Below are 20,946 nucleotides of genomic sequence, written 5' to 3'. Positions count from 1 at the left end.
TAGCATTTTCTCTATCAAGGAATAACCCATTTGGGTGCCATTAAGAGTATAAATAGCCTGAATATTTTTGTGTATAACCTTACAATTATCAACACTATCTAAATAGAAGAAGAAATATTACCAGAACACAGTTTGCCTTTAACAATAATTGTTCCAATAAAATGAGGTCTTATTATGACACTTTGGCCAAAATATAAAAGCTCAGGTACTACGTCGAGGCTCCACATTTTACCGTACGTGAGTCCTACATTGTCTATTATTAGTAAGATTATGTTGCATTTACCCTTAACTCGAGAGTTCTAGTACTGTACCATCTAAACAGAGAATGTACCATTAACAAATACTCTTTATACACAATTCTTCAGGCAGTGCTTCATGTTCATACAAGCTCATCAAGACAAACAGAAAAACAGCAACTAATGGTCAGCACGAGGCATGGAATAATACTTTTTTATCTGTTGTTGGGGATATAAACCTTTTTTATTTGTTTTGTTTAAATTATTTTTTGCTAAACAATAATATTTAACGTTCAGTGATAGAATATTTGGAAGTGAAAGGAGTGAACTATATTTTAAATAGTTCATGTCACTGCCTTATATTTTATCAAAAAAGTCTGATTTAGCAAATTTACTTTTTATTGTTTTGTTTTAGGGGACAACATTCCAAACTATGGTATTTGGTTTACTGCCTTCCACGACATATGGATTTCATATTGAAGCATTCAATACTGCCAGTAAAGTCTCCAGTACATCAACTATAGCTCAAACAATGGAAGCCTCACCAAGTGGGCTCAGCAACTTTACTGTAGAAAAGAAAGACGATGGCAAGGCGTTGCTTCTCAGATGGAAAGCTCCTGAAAGAACCAATGGAAAAATACAGGTTAACTTACACCGTTTTTTAAGTCACATTAAATAGGCATAAGAAATCTGCCTACAAGAGTGCTTGATAATTTGTTAACTTCTACTTTATAAACTGCCAACACATTTTATTGAGATTGTTCTTTTAGGGGCAGATTTACTAAGGGTCGAAGTGAATTTTCGAAGTTAAAAACTTCGAATTTCGAACAAATTTTTGGGTACTTCGACCATCGAATAGGCCTAAATTTGACTTAGACTCGAAGTGAAAATACTTTGACTATTCCACCATTTGATAATCGAAGTACTGTCTCTTTAAAAAACATTGACACTTAGCCACCTTAAACCTGCCGAATTGCTAAGTTAACCTTTGGGGACCTCCTAGAACATATAGTCAACATTTGGCTAAGTCGAAGTACAATCGTACGATTAAATCGCTCGAATAGTTCGATTCGAAGTACGATCGTAGTACAATCGTACGATCGTACTATGATTGGAGTACTATCGTAGGATGTTAAAAATCCTTCGAATTCTTCTTCAGTATCGAAGTATGCAATTCGATGGTCGAATTTCGACGTTTTTTCCACTTTGAAATTCGACCCTTGATAAATCTGCCCCTCAATGTCTTTCTCAGTAGAGGCAACAGGAAAATGTTGTGTACAGTAAATAGTAGAATTAGTAGCATTAGTAGCATTAGTAGTAACCTAATGATGTGTTGACCTGTGTGTTGACTATGATGAGCCTGTGAGACCTTTGTAAAACAAATACTGACTGTCTATCTTGTCCACATTTTGTGTTGAGCTTCCCTAATGTGGCCCAACCAGAAGAGAAAAAGTAACTAGAAAAGGTTGTAGAGTGCAATAGAGAGAATAATATTGTGGTTATGCTATGCTAATATAATTGTCCCTGGCTAACAATATGGCTTCCACATGCTCTGAGAGATTTGTAGGTGGAGTATATGCCAACCACTGACATATTTTAAGAAAGTTAAATAAGAAGTGTACACCAGCTAAAGATCACGATCCATTTGATAAATGAAATTCAGTGAATCTGTTCAGTAGAAGAAACATAAAGCATGCCTTAATTACATTTTCATTTCTTTGCTTGCAGATGTATAATGTTTTCTGTGATGGAAATGTTGAATACAGTGGGCTTTCACATCAGTTCCTCTTCCAACGTCTTCAACCATATACCAATTACACATTAGTGCTGGAAGCTTGTACTGCAGCTGGATGCACTCGTACATTTCCTCAGCTTGCTCAAACAGAGGAAACTTTCCCTGCATCCCAGCCTCCACCTGTAATCCACTTTGTCAATTCCAGCCATGTAGAACTCTACTGGTCACCTCCAATGTATCCAAATGGAAAACTAAAACAATACAACGTTGTGAAAAGGTGGTCTCATAAAAATCCTTCAGCAAATAAGGACAGTATGAATGAGAACATTGTATTTACAGAGAGACACACAAGCAGTGAGATATTTACATATGTGGATGGAGGACTACATCCTTGGACAAATTATGAATACAAAATCCGTGTGTGGAATTCTTTTGGATATACTGATAGTTCATGGACTTTGGTTCAAACAACTCAAGCAGCACCTATACACCTTCCACCACCTAAGGTTTTCCATGTGGAAAAAATCCCCCATCGACTAGTAATACAATGGTCTCGGCCAGGAGAAGACAATGGGATAATACTCTTGTATAGGTTACATAGAAATAACATAACATTTCATTTTACCTTTGACTCTGAGACTTTCAGTTATATAGATGAGGGCTTGTTGGCTTATACAGAGTATAGCTATTCCGTAACAGCATGTACCTTAGGAGGCTGCACCACCAGTGAGGCAGCACATATTAAAACTTTAGAAGCAGCTCCATCTTTGGTATATCCACCAATGGTAAAATCAATTAGTTCCACTGAAATTAATGTGACTTGGTCTTCACCAATGCTTCAAAATGGAGAAATATCAAAATACATTATACAGGTGGACAAGGAGAAATATTATGTTGGAAAGCAATTATCAACCCTGGTGTCAAATCTTCAGCCATTCACACAATATAATATCAGTCTGCTTGCCTGCACCACCGGAGGATGCACATCCAGTTTGACTACTTCTTTTAGAACCATGGAAGCCCCACCTTTGGGAATTAAAGCTCCACTTTATAATGTCACAGGGCCAAACTCAATTAATTTAACATGGGGAAGTCCAGATAAACCCAATGGGCAGATTAGAAGTTATGAGCTCCGAAGAGATGACCTTCTTATTTATGTGGGTCAGGATACAAAGTATCATGACTTTGGACTTATACCAGGAATGGAGTACAGTTATACTGTGCAAGCAAATAACAATGAAGGTAATATTACAAGCCCTTCTGTAAAAATTAAGACACTCCCTTCTTCTCCTTCTGGTTTGGAACCTCCTGAAATTCAAGCAATGAGCGCCTATGAGATACTTGTATCTTGGAGACCACCTTCAAGGCCTAATGGTGACATCATCAACTTTACATTATCTGTTCGTGGACAACTGGAAATGACAATTAAAGAATATCACCTCAGCAATCCTTTCACTTCACAAAGCAGACATTCATTCATTGTAAAGGAGCTTCAGCCATATCACCAGTAAGTTCCAAGTCAAGTCACGTTTTTGATGCTTTTGATGGATATGTTCTACATGTTCCTGTATTTATAATGAAGTGCCAGTGATTTCTTGGGAATCCAGTATTCCTACACATCCTCCTCTTTGGCTCTGATACTCAGCATAGTTGTCACAACTATTGTTTACACCATGCTAAAAAGAAGAAACAAAACACGATGGCAAGTTGTATTTAGTAATTCTGTAAATGGTGATTTCCTGTCTGGAAATTTCCAGTTATCATTTGGTAGAACTGCACATGAATAATGTCATGCCATAGTATTTGCAGTAAGATTTATTTATCCGTTGGACATTCCATCAATCTACAGAGCACCGTTTTGCTAATTACAAAGATAACGCCAGCTGATACATCAAATGTGCACTAGAGACGGCTTAAGGCTATGCTCTGAATCATGCATATTTCCTTCACCTGGTTCAGCTTGATGAGATGTCAGAGGGGAGGCTGGAAAATATTGCCAACAAGCTTCGTTAGTTAAGTTCTGAATAGGTTTCAATTAATATATACATTATGGGCTAAATTTGATAGAATACTGGAAAATATGAAAAAAAATCTTGGAGGGGTTATTTTATTGTAACAAAATTCAAAAAACATATTTGTAAATTGTATTCCACTGAATAAAACATTGACTTAGGTTGGGGAACAAATCCTGCACCTGAAGAATGTCTTCCATTTGGAAGAAGATGACGCCCTTACCGACCACACCGATTCATTTAGGGAGGAGGGCAATAGTGATATTATTGTTACAGGTACCGGATTTAAAAATCCGTTATCCAGAAAGCTCTACATTAGAGAAAGGCCATCTCCTATAGACTCCATTTTATCCAAATAATCAAAGTGTATAAAAATGATTTCCTTTGTCTCTGTAATACAGGTATGGGATCCAATATCCAAAAACAGGTTATCCAGAAAGCTATGAATTACAGAAAGGTCATCTCCCATAGACCCAATTTTATCCAAATAATCCAAAAAAAAAAATCAAATTTCCTTTTTCTTTGTAAAAATAAAACAGTAGCGTGTACTTGATCCAAACTAAGACACAATGGGGTCATTTATCAACACTGGGCAAATTTGCCCATGGGCAGTAGGGATGTAGCGAACGTCGGAAAAAAAGTTCGCGAACATATTCGCGAACTTGCGCAAAAATGCGAGCGGTTCGCGAACGGTTCGCGAACCCCATAGACTTCAATGGGAAGGCGAACTTTAACATCTAGAAAAGACATTTCTGGCCAGAAAAATGATTTTAAAGTTGTTTAAAGGGTGCAACGACCTGGACAGTGGCATGCCAGAGGGGGATCAAGGGCAAAAATGTATCTGAAAAATCTGCCTGTGTGTGCTTGGAAGAGATAGTGTAGGGGGAGAGCTGTTAGTGATTTCAGGGACAGATGATAGTAAGCTTGCTGGCTAGTAATCTGCTTGATACTGCTCTGTATTGGAGGGACAGAAGTCTGCAGGGATTTGAGGGACATTTTAGCTTAGGTAGCTTTGCTGGCTAGTAATCTACTGTTCTCTTTAAACAACTGCCATACGTTGACCTTGTAGGCATTGTTTGCCCAGTTTTTTTGGACGCAGCCACTGAAGCACAGTTGCCAGAAAAAATATGCCATATAAATGCTGAAAATAGTAATTTTTCGCCATACGTTGACCTTGTAGACATTGTTTGCCCAGTTTTTTTGGACGCAGCCACTGAAGCACAGTTGCCAGAAAAATTATGCCATATAAATGCTGAAAATATAAATTTTTTTGGTTGCAGCCACTGAAGCACAGAGGCCAGAAAAATTATGCCATATAAATGCAGAAAATATGCATTTTTTTGGTCGCAGCCACTGAAGCACAGTTGCCAGAAAAATTATGCCATATAAATGCTGAAAATATAAATTTTTTTGGTTGCAGCCACTGAAGCACAGAGGCCAGAAAAATTATGCCATATAAATGCAGAAAATATGCATTTTTTTGGTCGCAGCCACTGAAGCACAGTTGCCAGAAAAAATATGCCATATAAATGCTGAAAATAGTCATTTTTTGCCATATACGTTGAGTCAACGTATGGCAAAAAATTACTATTTTCAGCATTTATATGGCATATTTTTTCTGGCCTCTGTGCTTCAGTGGCTGCGGCCAAAAAAACTGGGCAAACAATGCCTACAAGGTCAACGTCGTTGACCTTGTAGGCATTGTTTGCCCAGTTTTTTTGGCCGCAGCCACTGAAGCACAGAGGCCAGAAAAAATATGCCATATAAATGCTGAAAATAGTAATTTTTTTGGTCGCAGCCACTGAAGCACAGTTGCCAGAAAAATTATGCCATATAAATGCTGAAAATATAAATTTTTTTGGTTGCAGCCACTGAAGCACAGAGGCCAGAAAAATTATGCCATATAAATGCTGAAAATATAAATTTTTTTGGTTGCAGCCACTGAAGCACAGAGGCCAGAAAAATTATGCCATATAAATGCAGAAAATATGCATTTTTTTGGTCGCAGCCACTGAAGCACAGTTGCCAGAAAAATTATGCCATATAAATGCAGAAAATATGCATTTTTTTGGACGCAGCCACTGAAGCACAGTTGCCAGAAAAAATATGCCATATAAATGCTGAAAATAGTCATTTTTTGCCATACGTTGACCTTGTAGACATTGTTTGCCCAGTTTTTTTGGTTGCAGCCACTGAAGCACAGAGGCCAGAAAAAATTAAACCAGTAGGGTTTGCACCCTAGTTTGTAACGGTGGCGGAGGGAGGAGGAGGACGCTAAAGGACAGCTGTGTGTGGAGTCATGAGGCTTGAAGAGAAGGACAGCTGCATAGAAGTCAGAACAAGTCTTCCGGCGTGCAGTAACCCTCCGAGATCCACCCCTCATTCATTTTAATAAAGGTCAGGTAATCGACACTTTTGTGACCTAGGCGAGTTCTCTTCTCAGTTACAATCCCTCCTGCTGCACTGAAGGTCCTTTCTGAGAGCACACTTGAGGCTGGGCAAGACAAGAGGTTCATGGCAAATTGTGACAGCTCTGGCCACAGATCAAGCCTGCGCACCCAGTAGTCCAGGGGTTCATCGCTCCTCAGAGTGTCGATATCTGCAGTTAATGCCAGGTAGTCCGCTACCTGCCGGTCGAGGCGTTCTTTGAGGGTGGATCCAGAAGGGTTGTGGCGCTGCCTTGGACAGAAAAACATTTGCATGTCTGACGTTACAGACTGGCCAAAGGGCTTTGTCCTTGCAGGTGTGCTCGTGGCAGGATTACTGGCACCTCTGCCCCTGGAATGTTGATGAGTTCCTGAAGTGACATCACCCTTAAAAGCATTGTACAACATGTTTTGCAGGCTGGTTTGTAAATGCCGCATCTTTTCGGACTTGTGGTATGTTGGTAACATTTCTGACACTTTATGCTTGTACCGAGGGTCTAGTAGCGTTGCGACCCAGTACAGGTCCTTCTCCTTAAGCCTCTTGATACGGGGGTCCTTCAACAGGCATGACAGCATGAAAGACCCCATTCTCACAAGGTTGGATGCAGAGCTATCCATCTCCGCTTCCTCATTATCAAGGACTGCATCATCCACGGTCTCCTCCCCCCAGCCACGTACAAGACCAGGGGTCCCCAAAAGGTCACCACTAGCCCCCTGGGAAGCCTGCTCCTGTTGGTCCTCCTCCTCCTCCTCCACAAAGCCACCTTCCTCCTCTGACTCCACTTCTGGCACCTCTCCCTGCGTTGCAGCAGGTGCCTGGGTTCGTTCTGGTGATTCCGACCAGAAATCGTGCGCTTCCAGCTCCTCGTCACGCTGGTCTACAGCCTCATCTGTCACTCGTCGCACGGCACGCTCCAGGAAGAAAGCGAAGGGTATTAGGTCGCTGATGGTGCCTTCGGTGCGACTGACCATATTTGTCACCTCTTCAAAAGGTCGCATGAGCCTGCAGGCATCGCGCATAAGCACCCAGTAACGGGGGAAAAAAATCCCCAGCTGTGCAGATCCAGTCCTACCACCCAGTTCAAAAAGGTACTCGTTGACGGCCCTTTGTTGTTGCAGCAGACGTTCCAACATAAGGAGCGTTGAATTCCAGCGAGTCTGGCTGTCAGAAATCAAACGCCTGACTGGCATGTTGTAGCGCTGCTGAATGTCAGCAAGGCGTGCCATGGCTGTGTAGGAACGTCTGAAATGGGCCGACACCTTTCTGGACTGGGTGAGAACGTCCTGGAATCCTGGGTACTTGGAGACAAAACGTTGGACTATTAAATTTAACACATGTGCCATGCAGGGCACATGTGTTAAATTGCCTAGTCTCAACGCTGCCAACAGATTGCTTCCATTGTCACACACCACTTTTCCGATCTGCAGTTGGTGTGGGGTCAGCCACCGATCGGCCTGTGACTGCAGAGATGACAGGAGTACAGATCCGGTATGGTTTTTGCTTTCCAGGCACGTCATCCCCAAGACAGCGTGACAACGGCGTACCTGGCACGTCGAATAGCCTAGGGGAGCTGGGGTGCACAGGTGTGGAGGAGGAGAAGGAGGACCCAGCAGCAGAGTAAGAAGAAGAAGAAGACGAGGTAGAGAGCGATGGAGGAGTAGAGGTGGTGGCAGAACCGCGTGCAATCCGTGGCGGTGACACCAACTCCACTGTTGTTGTTGAGCTACCCATTCCCTGCTTCCCAGCCATTACCAAGTTCACCCAGTGGGCAGTGTAGGTGACATACCTGCCCTGACCATGCTTGGAGGACCATGCGTCAGTAGTCATATGGACCTTTGGCCCAACACTAAGTGACAGAGATGCGGTAACTTGGCTCTGCACATGTTGGTACAGGTGTGGTATTCCCTTTTTAGAAAAAAAATTGCGGCTGGGTACCTTCCACTGCGGTGTCCCAATTGCTACAAATTTGCGGAAGGCCTCAGAGTCCACCAGCTGGTATGGTAAAAGCTGGCGGGCTAAGAGTGCAGACAAGCCAGCTGTCAGACGCCGGGCAAGGGGTGACAGTCAGACATTGGCTTCTTACGCTCAAACATGGCCTTCACAGAAACTTGGCTGGTGGCAGATGACTGGGAATGGGAACAGGTGGTCAAGGTGGAAGGCGGAGTGGAGGGTGGTTCAGACGGGTCAAGGAGAGCAGAGGTAGAGCAGTAAGATGCTGGACCAGAAGGAGTGTGGCTTTTAGTTTGCCTGTTGCCTTTGAGGTGTTGCTCCCAAAGTGCTTTGTGCTTGCCGCTCATGTGCCTTCGCATAGAAGTTGTACCTACAGATGCAGCCACTTTGGTTTGTCTGTTTGACACAGAATAACTAAACACAGATATCCCATTTATCTCATTTAACACAGAAAACTGTGACACAACATCCCATCTAATTAAAGCATTCACCATTGTGAACAATGGTGCTTTGGTATGCTAATGAAAAGGTTAAATGCATTAAATGAGTTAAGATAACTTTAGATAACACAGTTTCTTCAATTAACTCTGAGTCATGACGCATTTAACTCACAAATCCAAGTGGCTTCATCTGTATGTGGCTGTTGGGCTTACCAAGGCTCAGTTTCTGACTGCACTCATTGCAAATTACAATGCTTTTGTCAGAGGCACACACATTAAAAAAATCCCACACTGCTGACTTTTTGGAAGTGTGCGATCTGGCGGTAACAGTAGAAGTTGGCGGAGTTGGCGGTATTGGCGGCAATGGCGGGTGCGTTGGCCGGCTGAACACAGGTGCCGATACATGTTGTTGCCCTGCTGATCCCTGCGGGCTGTCCTCCCTGTCTTCTGTCTTAATGCTTCTATTCTTCTCCTTAACTACCTCTCTGATCTTCTCGTCTCTCCATCTAACTCCACCTCCTCTTGCTCTCTTCTAACTAGGCACACAAAACATCAATCTCCTCATCATCATTCTCCTTCAGATGCATCATTTCTTCTGACACATCACAGAAGAAGCAGCAGCGGGGACTCCTCCTCATCACTCATTATGTCCATCTCTATCGTGTTCTCTGCCAGATAAATCTGGTGTAAGGTCTATCTCTCACTTTCTGGCAATGGTGCGATTATCAGTTAAGAAACTCATTGGAAAATAACTCCTCTGACCCCAGTGAAGAAGGGGCACCGGTGGTGGAGGAAGTGTTACGTGGGGTGGCCATAGCAGTGGAGGATGAGGAGGATGTTGTGGTAAAGTTAGAAACGGTAGAGGATGGGGTGTGCTGTGTAAGCCAGTCAACTACCTCTTCAGCATTTTGGGAGTTCAGGGTCATTGGCTTTTTAAAACTGGGAAATTTGCTAGGGCCACAGGATTGCATAGCAGCACGGCCCCTAGCACGGCCTCTGCGTGGCGGCCTGCCTTTGCCTGGCATTATTTTTAAAAAAACAACAACAACAACAAAAACTCAGTTGGTTTTTCTGGAAACGATAATACACACAGCTCGATGGCGGGTTGAAGAAAACAGTGTGCAAATAATGCCTACAAGGCCAACGTATACACTACTACAGCGGTGGATACGGATTACGTAAAATATATGAATGCTGCTTGAAAAAAGTGACTCCGGTGTTTTTTCTGGAGACGGTAATATTATGGATATTTAGACAGAATGTGAACAAGGTCACACAGCTCGATGGCGGGTTGAAGAAAACAGTGTGCAAATAATGCCTACAGGGCAAATAATGCCTAAAAGGTCAACTTATACACTACTACAGCGGTAGTAAAATAAAAAAAGTAAAATAAAAAAAAAAAGAATATTAAAAAAAAAAATTAAAGTTGGTGCTGCTGAACTACTAGGAGCAGCAGATTAGCACACCAGTCCCACTCCCCAACACTGCTAGACTAATAGCACTGGGCTCTTATAGTAGTAGTAGTAGTAGTAGTAGTAAAACAACAAAAAAATAAATAAAAGCAGTCCTTACAAGGACTACTGTTATTGCAGCAGTCAGCAGATGAGATCAGAAGCAGGACAGCTGCCCACTGCAGCTACATACAGAGCACTGCAGTAGAAGGTAGATTACTAGCCAGCAAAGCTACCTAAGCTTAAATGTCCCTCAAACCCCTGCAGACTTCTGTCCCTCCAATAACAGAGCAGTATCAAAACGATTACTAGCCAGCAAACTTTCAACTGTCCCTGAAATCACTAACAGGCAGCAGCTCTCTCCCTACACTATCTCTTCAGCACACACAGGCAGAGTGAAAAAACGCTGCAGGGCTTCGGTTTTTATAGGGAAGGGGAGTGGTCCAGGGGAGAGCTTCCTGATTGGCTGCCATGTACCTGCTGGTCTGGGGTGAGAGGGCAAAAAAAAGCGCCAACAATGGCGAACCCAAAATGGCGAACGTCGCGCGACGTTCGCGAACTTCCGGCGAGCGCGAACACCCGATGTTCGCGCGAACAAGTTCGCCGGCGAACAGTTCGCGACATCTCTAATGGGCAGTAACTCATGGCAACCAATCAGATTGCTGCATTCATTGTTCTACAAGCAGCTTGCTTTCAAAAGCTAATCGCTGATTGGTTGCTATAGGTTACTGCCCATGGGCAAATTTGCCCAGTGTTGATACATGAGACCCACAGAATCCTTATTGGAAGCAAACCCATCCTACTGGGTTTATTGAATATTTACATCCTTTATTAGTAGACCTAAGGTATGAAGATCTAGATGAAAGAAATATCTGTTATCCAGAAAACCCCAGGTCCCAAATATTCCAGATAACAGGTCCCATACCTTTTTAGGGATTTTTGCAATTTATATTATTATTTAAATATATATACAGTATATTTGGATATTAGCAAGGAAAGGGTGTCTCTTGACATTTCCCTTTCTTATCCATATTAAGTAACAGAGCGGAGCAAAGAAGCATCAGAAATCACTTTGTGCTTTATACAATTATACCTAGCCATGGCCCAGGTGGAACAGCAGGGGGCTCTCAAGTTACAATTTCATTAAATAGTTAATAACATAAAATCGTAACAAAAAATAATGAATGTAAATTGTAAAAGTGTTGGTCAGCCAATGACGCCATACATTCTCTAGATTAAAGTGATCTGGTTTCGACCAATTAAATTTAATGTCTTTTTACAAGAGTACGATCTACCAATCTATTATTGTGTTGTGCCACATATCTAACACTGACCATTTCCTGTTACTGTAGAATTCTTGAAATGTAAAATTGTTTTGTTTGTTTGTATTTGAAGGTACGAGGCAAAAATTGAGGCTTGCACGTTACTGGGATGTACCACCAGCGAATGGGCAAGTGGATACACAAAAGAAGCTCCTCCAGAATCCCAACCTTCCCCTCTCATAGATCTACAGGGAAACCAGCGAGAACCTTTACTGTTATGGAACAGCCCCAGCAACCCCAATGGGAAAATTTTATTCTATGAGCTGTACCGGAGAAAGATCCCTAACTTAAAAGACAGCGCTCCAGGGGAACTAGTTTACAACGGCTCATCCACTTTATTCAGAGATATAAATTTGCTGCCCTATACAGAGTATGAATATCAGGTATGTTCATCAAAAATGAAAAAAAACAAACCCTGCCCCCATTTTAGACTTTCCTCTAGTGAGACAGCAACTGCATTGTTTTAATAGGGATACCTTCTCCTGCCAGTGTGTTGCTTTGTTCTCAAGTAGTATAAATAAAATAATAATACATTTGCTTTGTTAATATGTGGTATAATTACACATTACAATTAAAAAAATACAAATTTAAGTTAAAATAGACCTTTACGAGAATCTTTACAAAAGTGATTTTCATTTTTGGTCCTAACACCCTCTTATCTCTTTGTGGTTAACAATTGTTGTATTACTTATACTGCTGGGCTCTCTTAAGCATGTAGAACAGAAAATAAACATTAACCCCAAGTGTGTTCAGGCTATGCTTATAACAATGTTACAGATATATATAGAAATCTTGGTGTAACCTTAGTATAGTTCCAGAGGTACCCAGGGCACAAATAAGCACTCACCCCAAATCTCCGCCTAAATGGCCTTCAGGCTTGACCCCCTTAGCTCATAACAAGGTTACAGATATATAGAAACATTGGGGTAACAGTCACCCTGCTATAGTTCCAGGGGTACCCAGGGCACAAATAAGCACTCACCCCAAATCTCCCCCTAACTGACCTTCAGGCTGGGCCCCCTTAGCTCATAACAAGGTTACAGATATATAAAAACATTGGGGTAACAGTCACCCTGCTATAGTTCCAGGGGTACCCAGGGCACAAATAAACACTCACCTCAAATCTCCCCCTAACTGGCCTTCTGGCTGGGCCCCCTTAGCTCATAACAAGGTTACAGATATATAGAAACATTGGGGTAACAGTCACCCTGCTATAGTTCCAGGGGTACCCAGGGCACAAATAAGCACTCACCCCAAATCTCCCCCTAACTGACCTTCAGGCTGGGCCCCCTTAGCTCATAACAAGGTTACAGATATATAAAAACATTGGGGTAACAGTCACCCTGCTATAGTTCCAGGGGTACCCAGGGCACAAATAAACACTCACCTCAAATCTCCCCCTAACTGGCCTTCAGGCTGGGTCCCCTTAGCTCATAACAAGGTTTCAGATATATAGAAACATTGGGGTAACAGTCACCCTGCTATTGTTCCAGCGGTACCCAGGGCACAAATAAACACTCACCTCAAATCTCCCCCTAACTGACCTTCAGACTGGGCCCCCTTAGCTCGAAACAAGGTTACAGATATATAGAAACATTGGGGAAACAGTCACCCTGCTATAGTTCCAGGGGTACCCAGGGCACAAATAAGCACTCACCCCAAATCTCCCCCTAACTGGCCTTCAGGATGGGCCCCCTTAGCTCATAACAAGGTTTCAGATATATAAAAACATTGGGGTAACAGTCACCCTGCTATTGTTCCAGGGGTACCCAGGGCACAAATAAACACTCACCCCAAATCTCCCCCTAACTGGCCTTCAGGCTGGGCCCCTTAGCTCTTAACAAGGTTTCAGATATATAGAAACATTGGGGTAACAATCACCCTGCTATAGTTCCAGGGGTACACAGGGCCCAAATAAACACTCACCCCAAATCTCCCCCTAACTAACCTTCAGACTGGGCCCCCTTAGCTCATAACAAGGTTACAGATATATAGAAACATTGGGGTAACGGTCACCCTGCTATAGTTCCAGGGGTACCCAGGGCACAAATAAGCACTCACCCCAAATCTCACCCTAACTGGCCTACAGGCTGGGCCCCAAAACTACTGTTTTGGGCACCCCTAGGGGGCAACCCCACTGTTCTACATGGACTGCAGGACAGAAGGAGAGCTTTTTCCCCTTGTCATAAGTAGATTTAAGTTAAGTATTCACTTCTATATGAGCATCAGACCTCTAGTGACAAGACATTGTTCTACCTCTCACATTAAAATATAGTAACAAGATCTATATTGACTGATCAAGTGCCAATGAAGTAAGTGCCGATAGCAGGGTTTGCATTGATTCATGTGCTACCAGTAGTTACAGAGCAGCCAAGGGTGAAAATAGTAATTCAAATATAAGTAACCTTTTCTCATTAATATCTAATTAATAAAATAAGACAGCAAGTCCGACTTGCTTCACAAGCTTATTTTAAGATGCATTAGCGAGAGAATAATGGGATAGGTAAATGAATTGGTACGATTTCCTTAATTGTAATTTTTATTTTTTTTATTTATGAGCCATAATTTATGAGCAGTGAAACGCAAACTTAGATGACTGATGACTGAAGAAAGCCAAAGCAATAAATCACTTGGAGCTAAAGAAGTGGTGATTTTGATCGAATCTATTGAATCAGCTGTTGCCCTTAGCCATTACAGATATTGGAAAGACCTTTTAATATCTCCTTATCTCTCTCGTGGGAATTCTATAACTATTTCATTACATGCCCATAGGAAACAAATTATTAAATTACTTGCCTAAAGTGTTTTTTATATTATTAACAGCTTGTTACGGTATTTGCCATTTATCGTAGGCCATGTGTGTTAGGAACAGGCTCCTCCAGTATCTAAGAGTCCTGTTGGCGTCCTAATCTGTCTATGCCAGAGCTTGTGACTTTTAATATAAAAAACGTATATATATATATATATGTTGAGAGAGGGATAGAGAGAGATTAAAGGTCAATGACGAATGTAAGTGTAGTGCGCAAAGTGCAGTTGTAGACAAAATGCAGCATTTTCCCCAGAAATGCAGTAAAATCTCAGGCATGCGTGGAATTGTGTCCACTACAAAAAAAAGGAAAAGTTGTGCTCACCACAAAACAATTTGAAATCAATAGGTGGTGTGACCACAAAATACATACATACAAAGGAATCCCCTGCACTCTCCCATTATAACTCTCCCAAAATCCTGTTTTTGCATGGATTTGTGCCACAATTGCATCTGGTGTGCCTGAAGGAACACAAGTGCATGCGCATTTTATGGCGAATCAGATGCAAGTTGTGGCCCAAATTATCGGAAACTCTGATTAATTAGAGGAGGAAAGTATTCTATCTCCATTCGACTCCATCAGTTTGCATTAGCTTTTGTTATTATCCTTAAAGGAAAACTATACCCCCAAAATGAATACTTAAGCAACAGATAGTTTATATCAAATTGAATGACATATTAAAGAATCTTAACAAACTAGAATATATATTTACATAAATATTGCCCCTTTACATCTCTTGCCTTGAACCACCATTTCGTGACTCTATCTGTGCTGCCTCAGAGATCACCTGACCAGAAATACTACAACACTAACTGTAACAGGAAGAAGTGAGGAAGCAAAAGACACAACTCTGTCTGTTAATTGGCTCATGTGACCTTACATGTGGTTTGTATGTGTGCACAGTGAATCGTACGATCTCAGGGGGCGGCCCTTATTTTTTAAAATGGCAATTTTCTATTTATGATTACCCAATGGCACATACTACTAAAAAAGTATATTATTATGATAATGGTTCATTTACATGAAGCAGGGTTTTACACATGAGCTGTTTTACTCAGTATCTTTTAATAGAGACCTACATTGTTTGGGGGGTATAGTTTTCCTTTAAGGTACATGGACTAGTCCTGGCCATTAATCTGCAGCCTTTTACCTTGCCATGGGCAAAGCTGAATTGACCCAACTTTTGCTTACTCCTTGCTTAAATCATTTGGTCACATTTGCGTAGTAAGGATTCGCAAAACAGCGAAAATGCATTAAAGTCTATTGGCGTCATATTCCCATTGGAGTCTAAGAGCGTCATATTTGAAACTTGGCGAAAAATTTCGCTCATCACTAGTCAGAATTATACTCAATTTATACTCTAAAGTAGACGTCCCCAACCAGTGGCTCTCGTACAACACTTTGCTCCCCAACCTCTTGGATGTTGTTCCCAATGGCCTCAAAGCAGGTGCTTATTTTTGAATTCCAGGCAAGTTTTTGTTGCAAAAAAAAAAAACAGGCGTACTGTCAAATCGAGCCTATATACTACCAGTCCACATATGGCCCACTGAATAGCCAATGACAGCACTTACTTGGCACCCCCCAGCAACTTTTTTCATGCTTGGGTTGCTCTAGCATCAGACTGAGGGGTTTGGCGCCGCTGCCCCAGTTGCAACCCCCTTTGTCTACCCAGGCCTCCTGCCCCAGTCACACCCCTCCCCCCCCATGCGTACCTTATTCTTTTTTGAAGTCAGGGGGCAGTGCCCAGGGTTATACAGCCAGGAAGAGGATCTGGGTCAGTAGGGCCCACCAGGTTTTTTCCCATCTCGCTGGCCCAATCTGACCCTGGGTTGCTCTCCTACTATTTTTACATTTTTAAAGGACCCAACTCTAAAGCATGAATTAAACTTATGCACATATGCAATTATGATTTATTCTATGTCACTATTAGACCAACACTGACCACTAAAAACTACCAAGGACCTCACCATAATACCTTTGTTCAGTCCTGGCCATTGTCCTTCAAGGACGTAGAGTCGAAGAGAGATGTTCAATATTCCCAGCAGAAGTGAAGAGAAGCTTCAGCTCTATTGTGCATTCTCTCACATGGTTCCTCTATAGATCTCCAGTTGAGAGAATAGCTCTTTGTTGTAAATGCACAGAAACTGGTCACTCATAGAGCTCAGTGGACTCTGTGTCTGTTGGCAAATCACACTTGACACATCTTGAGGAGGGTCTCCTTAGACATATTGTTCAAATCCAGAGTAAAGGCACCCTACACATGTTGACTGAATATGATGTCCACCTGATCAGCCATTGGTCTGTATGAATGGAGAGAGTAAAGGGGCCACACAAGTATAGATGATCTTCTATTGTTCTGAATAGCTCTTTTTTATTTCCTCATGGTTCATCAGCAGATGAGATTTGCTAACCTGACTGATAATCTATAGTACTTGAATACCAGCAAGGCACCATATTGTACAAAACTTCTTTTGGATGATATTACTGGTATATGTATGGGCAGCTGAACTGGTACATGTATGAGTAGAAGTGGTGAGGCTTGAACCTGTCTATGCTTGAAGCAATCTGGATATCATCCCAAAGTATTTTTAATTATTAAAAAAGTTGGCATCTGGCATCACATTCTCCTATCCTTTACGCTGAAAAAGTATAATTCTTTGGAAACTTTCCGCACACCTTTAAATCTATTTCCATGGATCAAAAACTAAGTTGGTAACGGAGGAGAAAAGGCAAAACATATTGAATGCTGTTAAAATTAAAGAACGTGAATGCTTACTAAGGAATACTTTTGCAAAAATCGCTTAGACAGTCTTTTTGCATTGCCACTTAAATATATCATCCTGATTGATCACTGTGTAATTGGCCATTATTGAGCCTAATTTAACCCTATAAGCTCTCCCATCCATCTATTCTGTCTATTGCAAATGACATGCTGCAAATAATTTGCTCATGCAAATGCCGACCCCGTGCGACCTTTTTATGATATTCGTGTTTAATTATACAAATGATTTTTGATAAATAAGATTAAAGCTTCTTCCATATGTTTATTCACTCCAAGATGAAAGCACAATTTAATTTCCATGCAGATTTGTCGAGGCCCGTGCTTAATAAGTGCTGAGTTTCATTTAGCCTGAAAATCAGTCGGAGGAATTAAAATCAGGATCATTTTCAGTTGGTTTGTCTTAAATAAAAAAATTTTTTTAAAATTCATAGATGTGGTAGCTCCAATTTGACAATACTTCTCCCTTGTTGACCAAGACCAAATATACAGGCATATCAGGGAAGATTTGATTTATTAAACAAATACACCTTTAGATAAAACAATATCTGCTGATATAATTCCCTAAGGAACACTTGACAAAGGAACTAGAACAAAGTGGCAGTTGCAGATGTGAATAACTGCTGGAGTTCTCTTTCCTTTATTTCTCTTTCTTTAAATTATTTGTGACTGACTCGACTTTGCTGGAGGTTTGCACAAGATGTTCCTATGGAAGAGACCATGCCATTATCATTATTGAATTCTACAGCCAACTGTCAATGGTGGACCTGACTCAAGGAATGAATCAAGTTGTGCATTGCATGAGGCCTGAGAAGTAATAGTAAGGTACTTGGCACATATAGGATTTTCTCTCCTTGTGTATTTCTGTGTCACTACCCTTGCTGCCTGCCATTGACATGAAAGACAATCACCTGTAATCACTGCCAGTTGCCAGTCGAGTCTATGGCAGTCATGACCGACTTTTCTCTAAACGCTAAATGGTCAATAAAAAGTAGCCCCTGCTTTGGAAATCTTACACTATATAGTAACTACCTATAGTAAACGTGGACAGGGCTGTCAGAAACTCTATGTACAGGTATACTAATACATTCACTCTTTATAAACACTTATGTTTCAGTTGTCCAATGATGTCTCTAAATTGTAAGCTTTTATGACTAAGGCCTAAAGCCTAAACCTTGAATGTATACAAAGCATATGAATGTGTTGGAAGCCTCTTGCACATTGTTGCGCTATGTACTGTCCATTCCAGTAGAGATATTGGCAATACATTGCCCATTATACATGTTGTAGGGTTGACATACTGTTAAAAAAAATTATTTTTCAAAACAGGGCAATCCATTAGCACAGAAGTCTATCTACATCTAGGTGCACCTCTGTTGCTGTTGGGGACCAGTGGCATAACTAGATGTTACTGATGCCCACAGCAAACTCAATTTAGGGACCAAAAATAGATAAATTGGCCTATTCTACCAATATATTTTAACATTGCTCATTAATTAGGGCCTCACTGGGCCCCTACATTCCTGGGCCCCCTTAGCAACCACAGGGTCTGCTTCCTCTGTAGTTACCCCCCTGTTGGGGACCTTGAACATTAACTGGTACAACTTTATAGCTGTTAAAGTGACACATGAGGGTGCCCTGTACCAACAACCTGGACTGATGCAGAAGATAATAACAGGCATGTGATCTAGCCTTTAGCTTAGATACATTTCTGTTCCACTCAGGTAATACTCCAATCTGTCCTAGTATAATAACTGTAGACTTCCATGAAATCTACCTGCCAACCAAGTCTAAAGTATGGCGCCTGAATCTAGCAAGCAACATTGTTATTGTAAGACAATATAGGTTTCATCAGTTGCATGTTGTTGGTTATACATTCTATATATGACTAAATGTCTTCTCTTCCCTCTGTTTTAAAGCTATGGGCTGTGAATTCAGCAGGACGAACTCCGAGTCTCTGGACCTACTGCAAAACTGGCCCTGCACCCCCTGAAGGAATCCTTGCTCCCACCTTTGACAATGTGACATCTACACATGCTGTGGCTAAAATCAGCCCTCCATCTACACCGAATGGCATTGTAACCCTGTACAGGTTCTTCTCTGGCAACAGCTCAGGCCCTGACACAGTTGTAAGTGTGAGAATGTTTCTTATTCCCTCTTTGACATTCCATGTCCTTCATGTGTAGCGTGTAGTGATCAAGTGTAGTATCTGTTGTTAAGGAAGGGATGTAGTTTAATCACTCCTGATGGAGCAGATCACAAAACTGAACCCTCTGGCCAAAAGCTTATTGTGTGGCTTAGCAACCATATTTAGGTCACTAATGCACATTATCTTGGGCACTTTTGTTGCACCTATGCTCTTTTACCCCTGTCTGTTGGGCATTGGGTGCACATAGTTGTACACAGCCCATTTTATTATGGATGTTATGCCTATTTATTTATTATTCTTTGAGAGCCACTATGGCACTTATTTTGCACTTTGCACTTTTGTTCTGGTGCAATAGGTTTCCTGTTTAACTGATCTAGAGAGAAGATGTGTAGCCATCACGCTCCTTCTCCCCCTGAAAACTGTCCCTGCTGAGGTCGCAAACATTTTATGGGACTTCTTCAGAAGTCCATTTGTTGTCCGGATCCTTTGTGCATCTTTGGACCAGAGGGAGATGGATAAAGGGACCTCTGACAACTTGTGGCAAATGGGGTCTGAAGACCCTTGTGTCCTGCAGGCCTTTTGGCTGGAGAGGTTGGGAATAAAGGGCCTTAGTCCTCGGTTGAAGGTGGGCTTGAAGACTCTTTCTGAATTTGAGTCTTTTGGTCTTTTGGTCGGTTGACTAGGAGTGTGGGCCTTTGTATGGGCACTATGCAGTTTACATAATCTATGCATCTTACATAATCTCCATTCATTTTTATTGACTAGCCAGCAGCCTGCTTCACAAGGAAACTTTGGGCGATCTTGGAAAACCGAAGTGATCCAAGTGCCATCCTGCCGGCGATTCACATTCTTGTCGGCGGGAAGGCATTTTGGGGGGATTAATCTCCCGAAGAAGAGGAGATTTGTCGATGGGCGACTTATACCTACAATATACTGCCATCGTTTTATGGGATCTCTCTGTACAGACTATGAGCAAAATTAGGGGCTGTTCCTGCTGAATTGTGCTTAGTACAGGGGAATACCTATGCTGCCTAGTTTTATGGGATCTCTCTGTACAGACTATGAACAAACTTAGGGACTGTCCCTGTTGAATTGTGCTTAGTACAGGGAATACCTATGCTGCCATAATTTTATGGGATCTCTCTGTACAGGCTCTGAACAAATTTAGGGGCTGTTCCTGCTGAATTGTGCTTAGTACAGGGGAATAACAAACAAGGGAAAGTTGTGCTCACCACTATTTTTTAAAACCATTAGGCGGGGGTGCAATGAGGGTGTGACCACAAAATACATATAGTCAACTACAAGAGGTCCTCTGCACTCAACCCATTATCAATATATTTAAGACAGAGACATTTTGTGCATACTGCTACTAAAAATGCCTTACCCTTTAAACAACACAGGGATTGTTTGTCCATATATTGCAATATATTTAAGCTGGCCAACTACGTCAAAGTCATCCCATATCTGGCCAGTCCTACGCTTAATTTTCATCTGATTCATCAAGAATTCAATTGCTTAATTATACTTTTTAAAAAGGGACTAAGTTTTACCTGCAACTTACTAGCTGCTTTCAAAGTAAAACTCCCAAACTTGGCTGCCCTTTTATTAGACACCAGTGGGATCACCTGACTATAGCTG

The 20,946-nt window shown here is 41.6% G+C and overlaps 1 protein-coding gene across 1 annotated transcript in view; it reads left to right on the top strand.

Moving 5' to 3' along the window:
* ush2a.L (Usher syndrome 2A (autosomal recessive, mild) L homeolog) overlaps nt 1-20,946 on the top strand; it is a 442,265-nt gene that overhangs the window by 395,460 nt on the left and 25,859 nt on the right. The window contains exons 62-65 of the mRNA XM_041562401.1: nt 652-879; nt 1,965-3,478; nt 11,647-11,956; nt 19,079-19,288. Coding sequence (XP_041418335.1) covers nt 652-879; nt 1,965-3,478; nt 11,647-11,956; nt 19,079-19,288 — 2,262 coding nt within the window. The remainder of the gene's footprint in view (nt 1-651; nt 880-1,964; nt 3,479-11,646; nt 11,957-19,078; nt 19,289-20,946) is intronic.

Source organism: Xenopus laevis, chromosome 5L (assembly GCF_017654675.1).
Source record: "Xenopus laevis strain J_2021 chromosome 5L, Xenopus_laevis_v10.1, whole genome shotgun sequence".
NCBI lineage: Eukaryota > Metazoa > Chordata > Amphibia > Anura > Pipidae > Xenopus > Xenopus laevis.
This window is presented reverse-complemented; position numbering and strand designations above follow the sequence as displayed.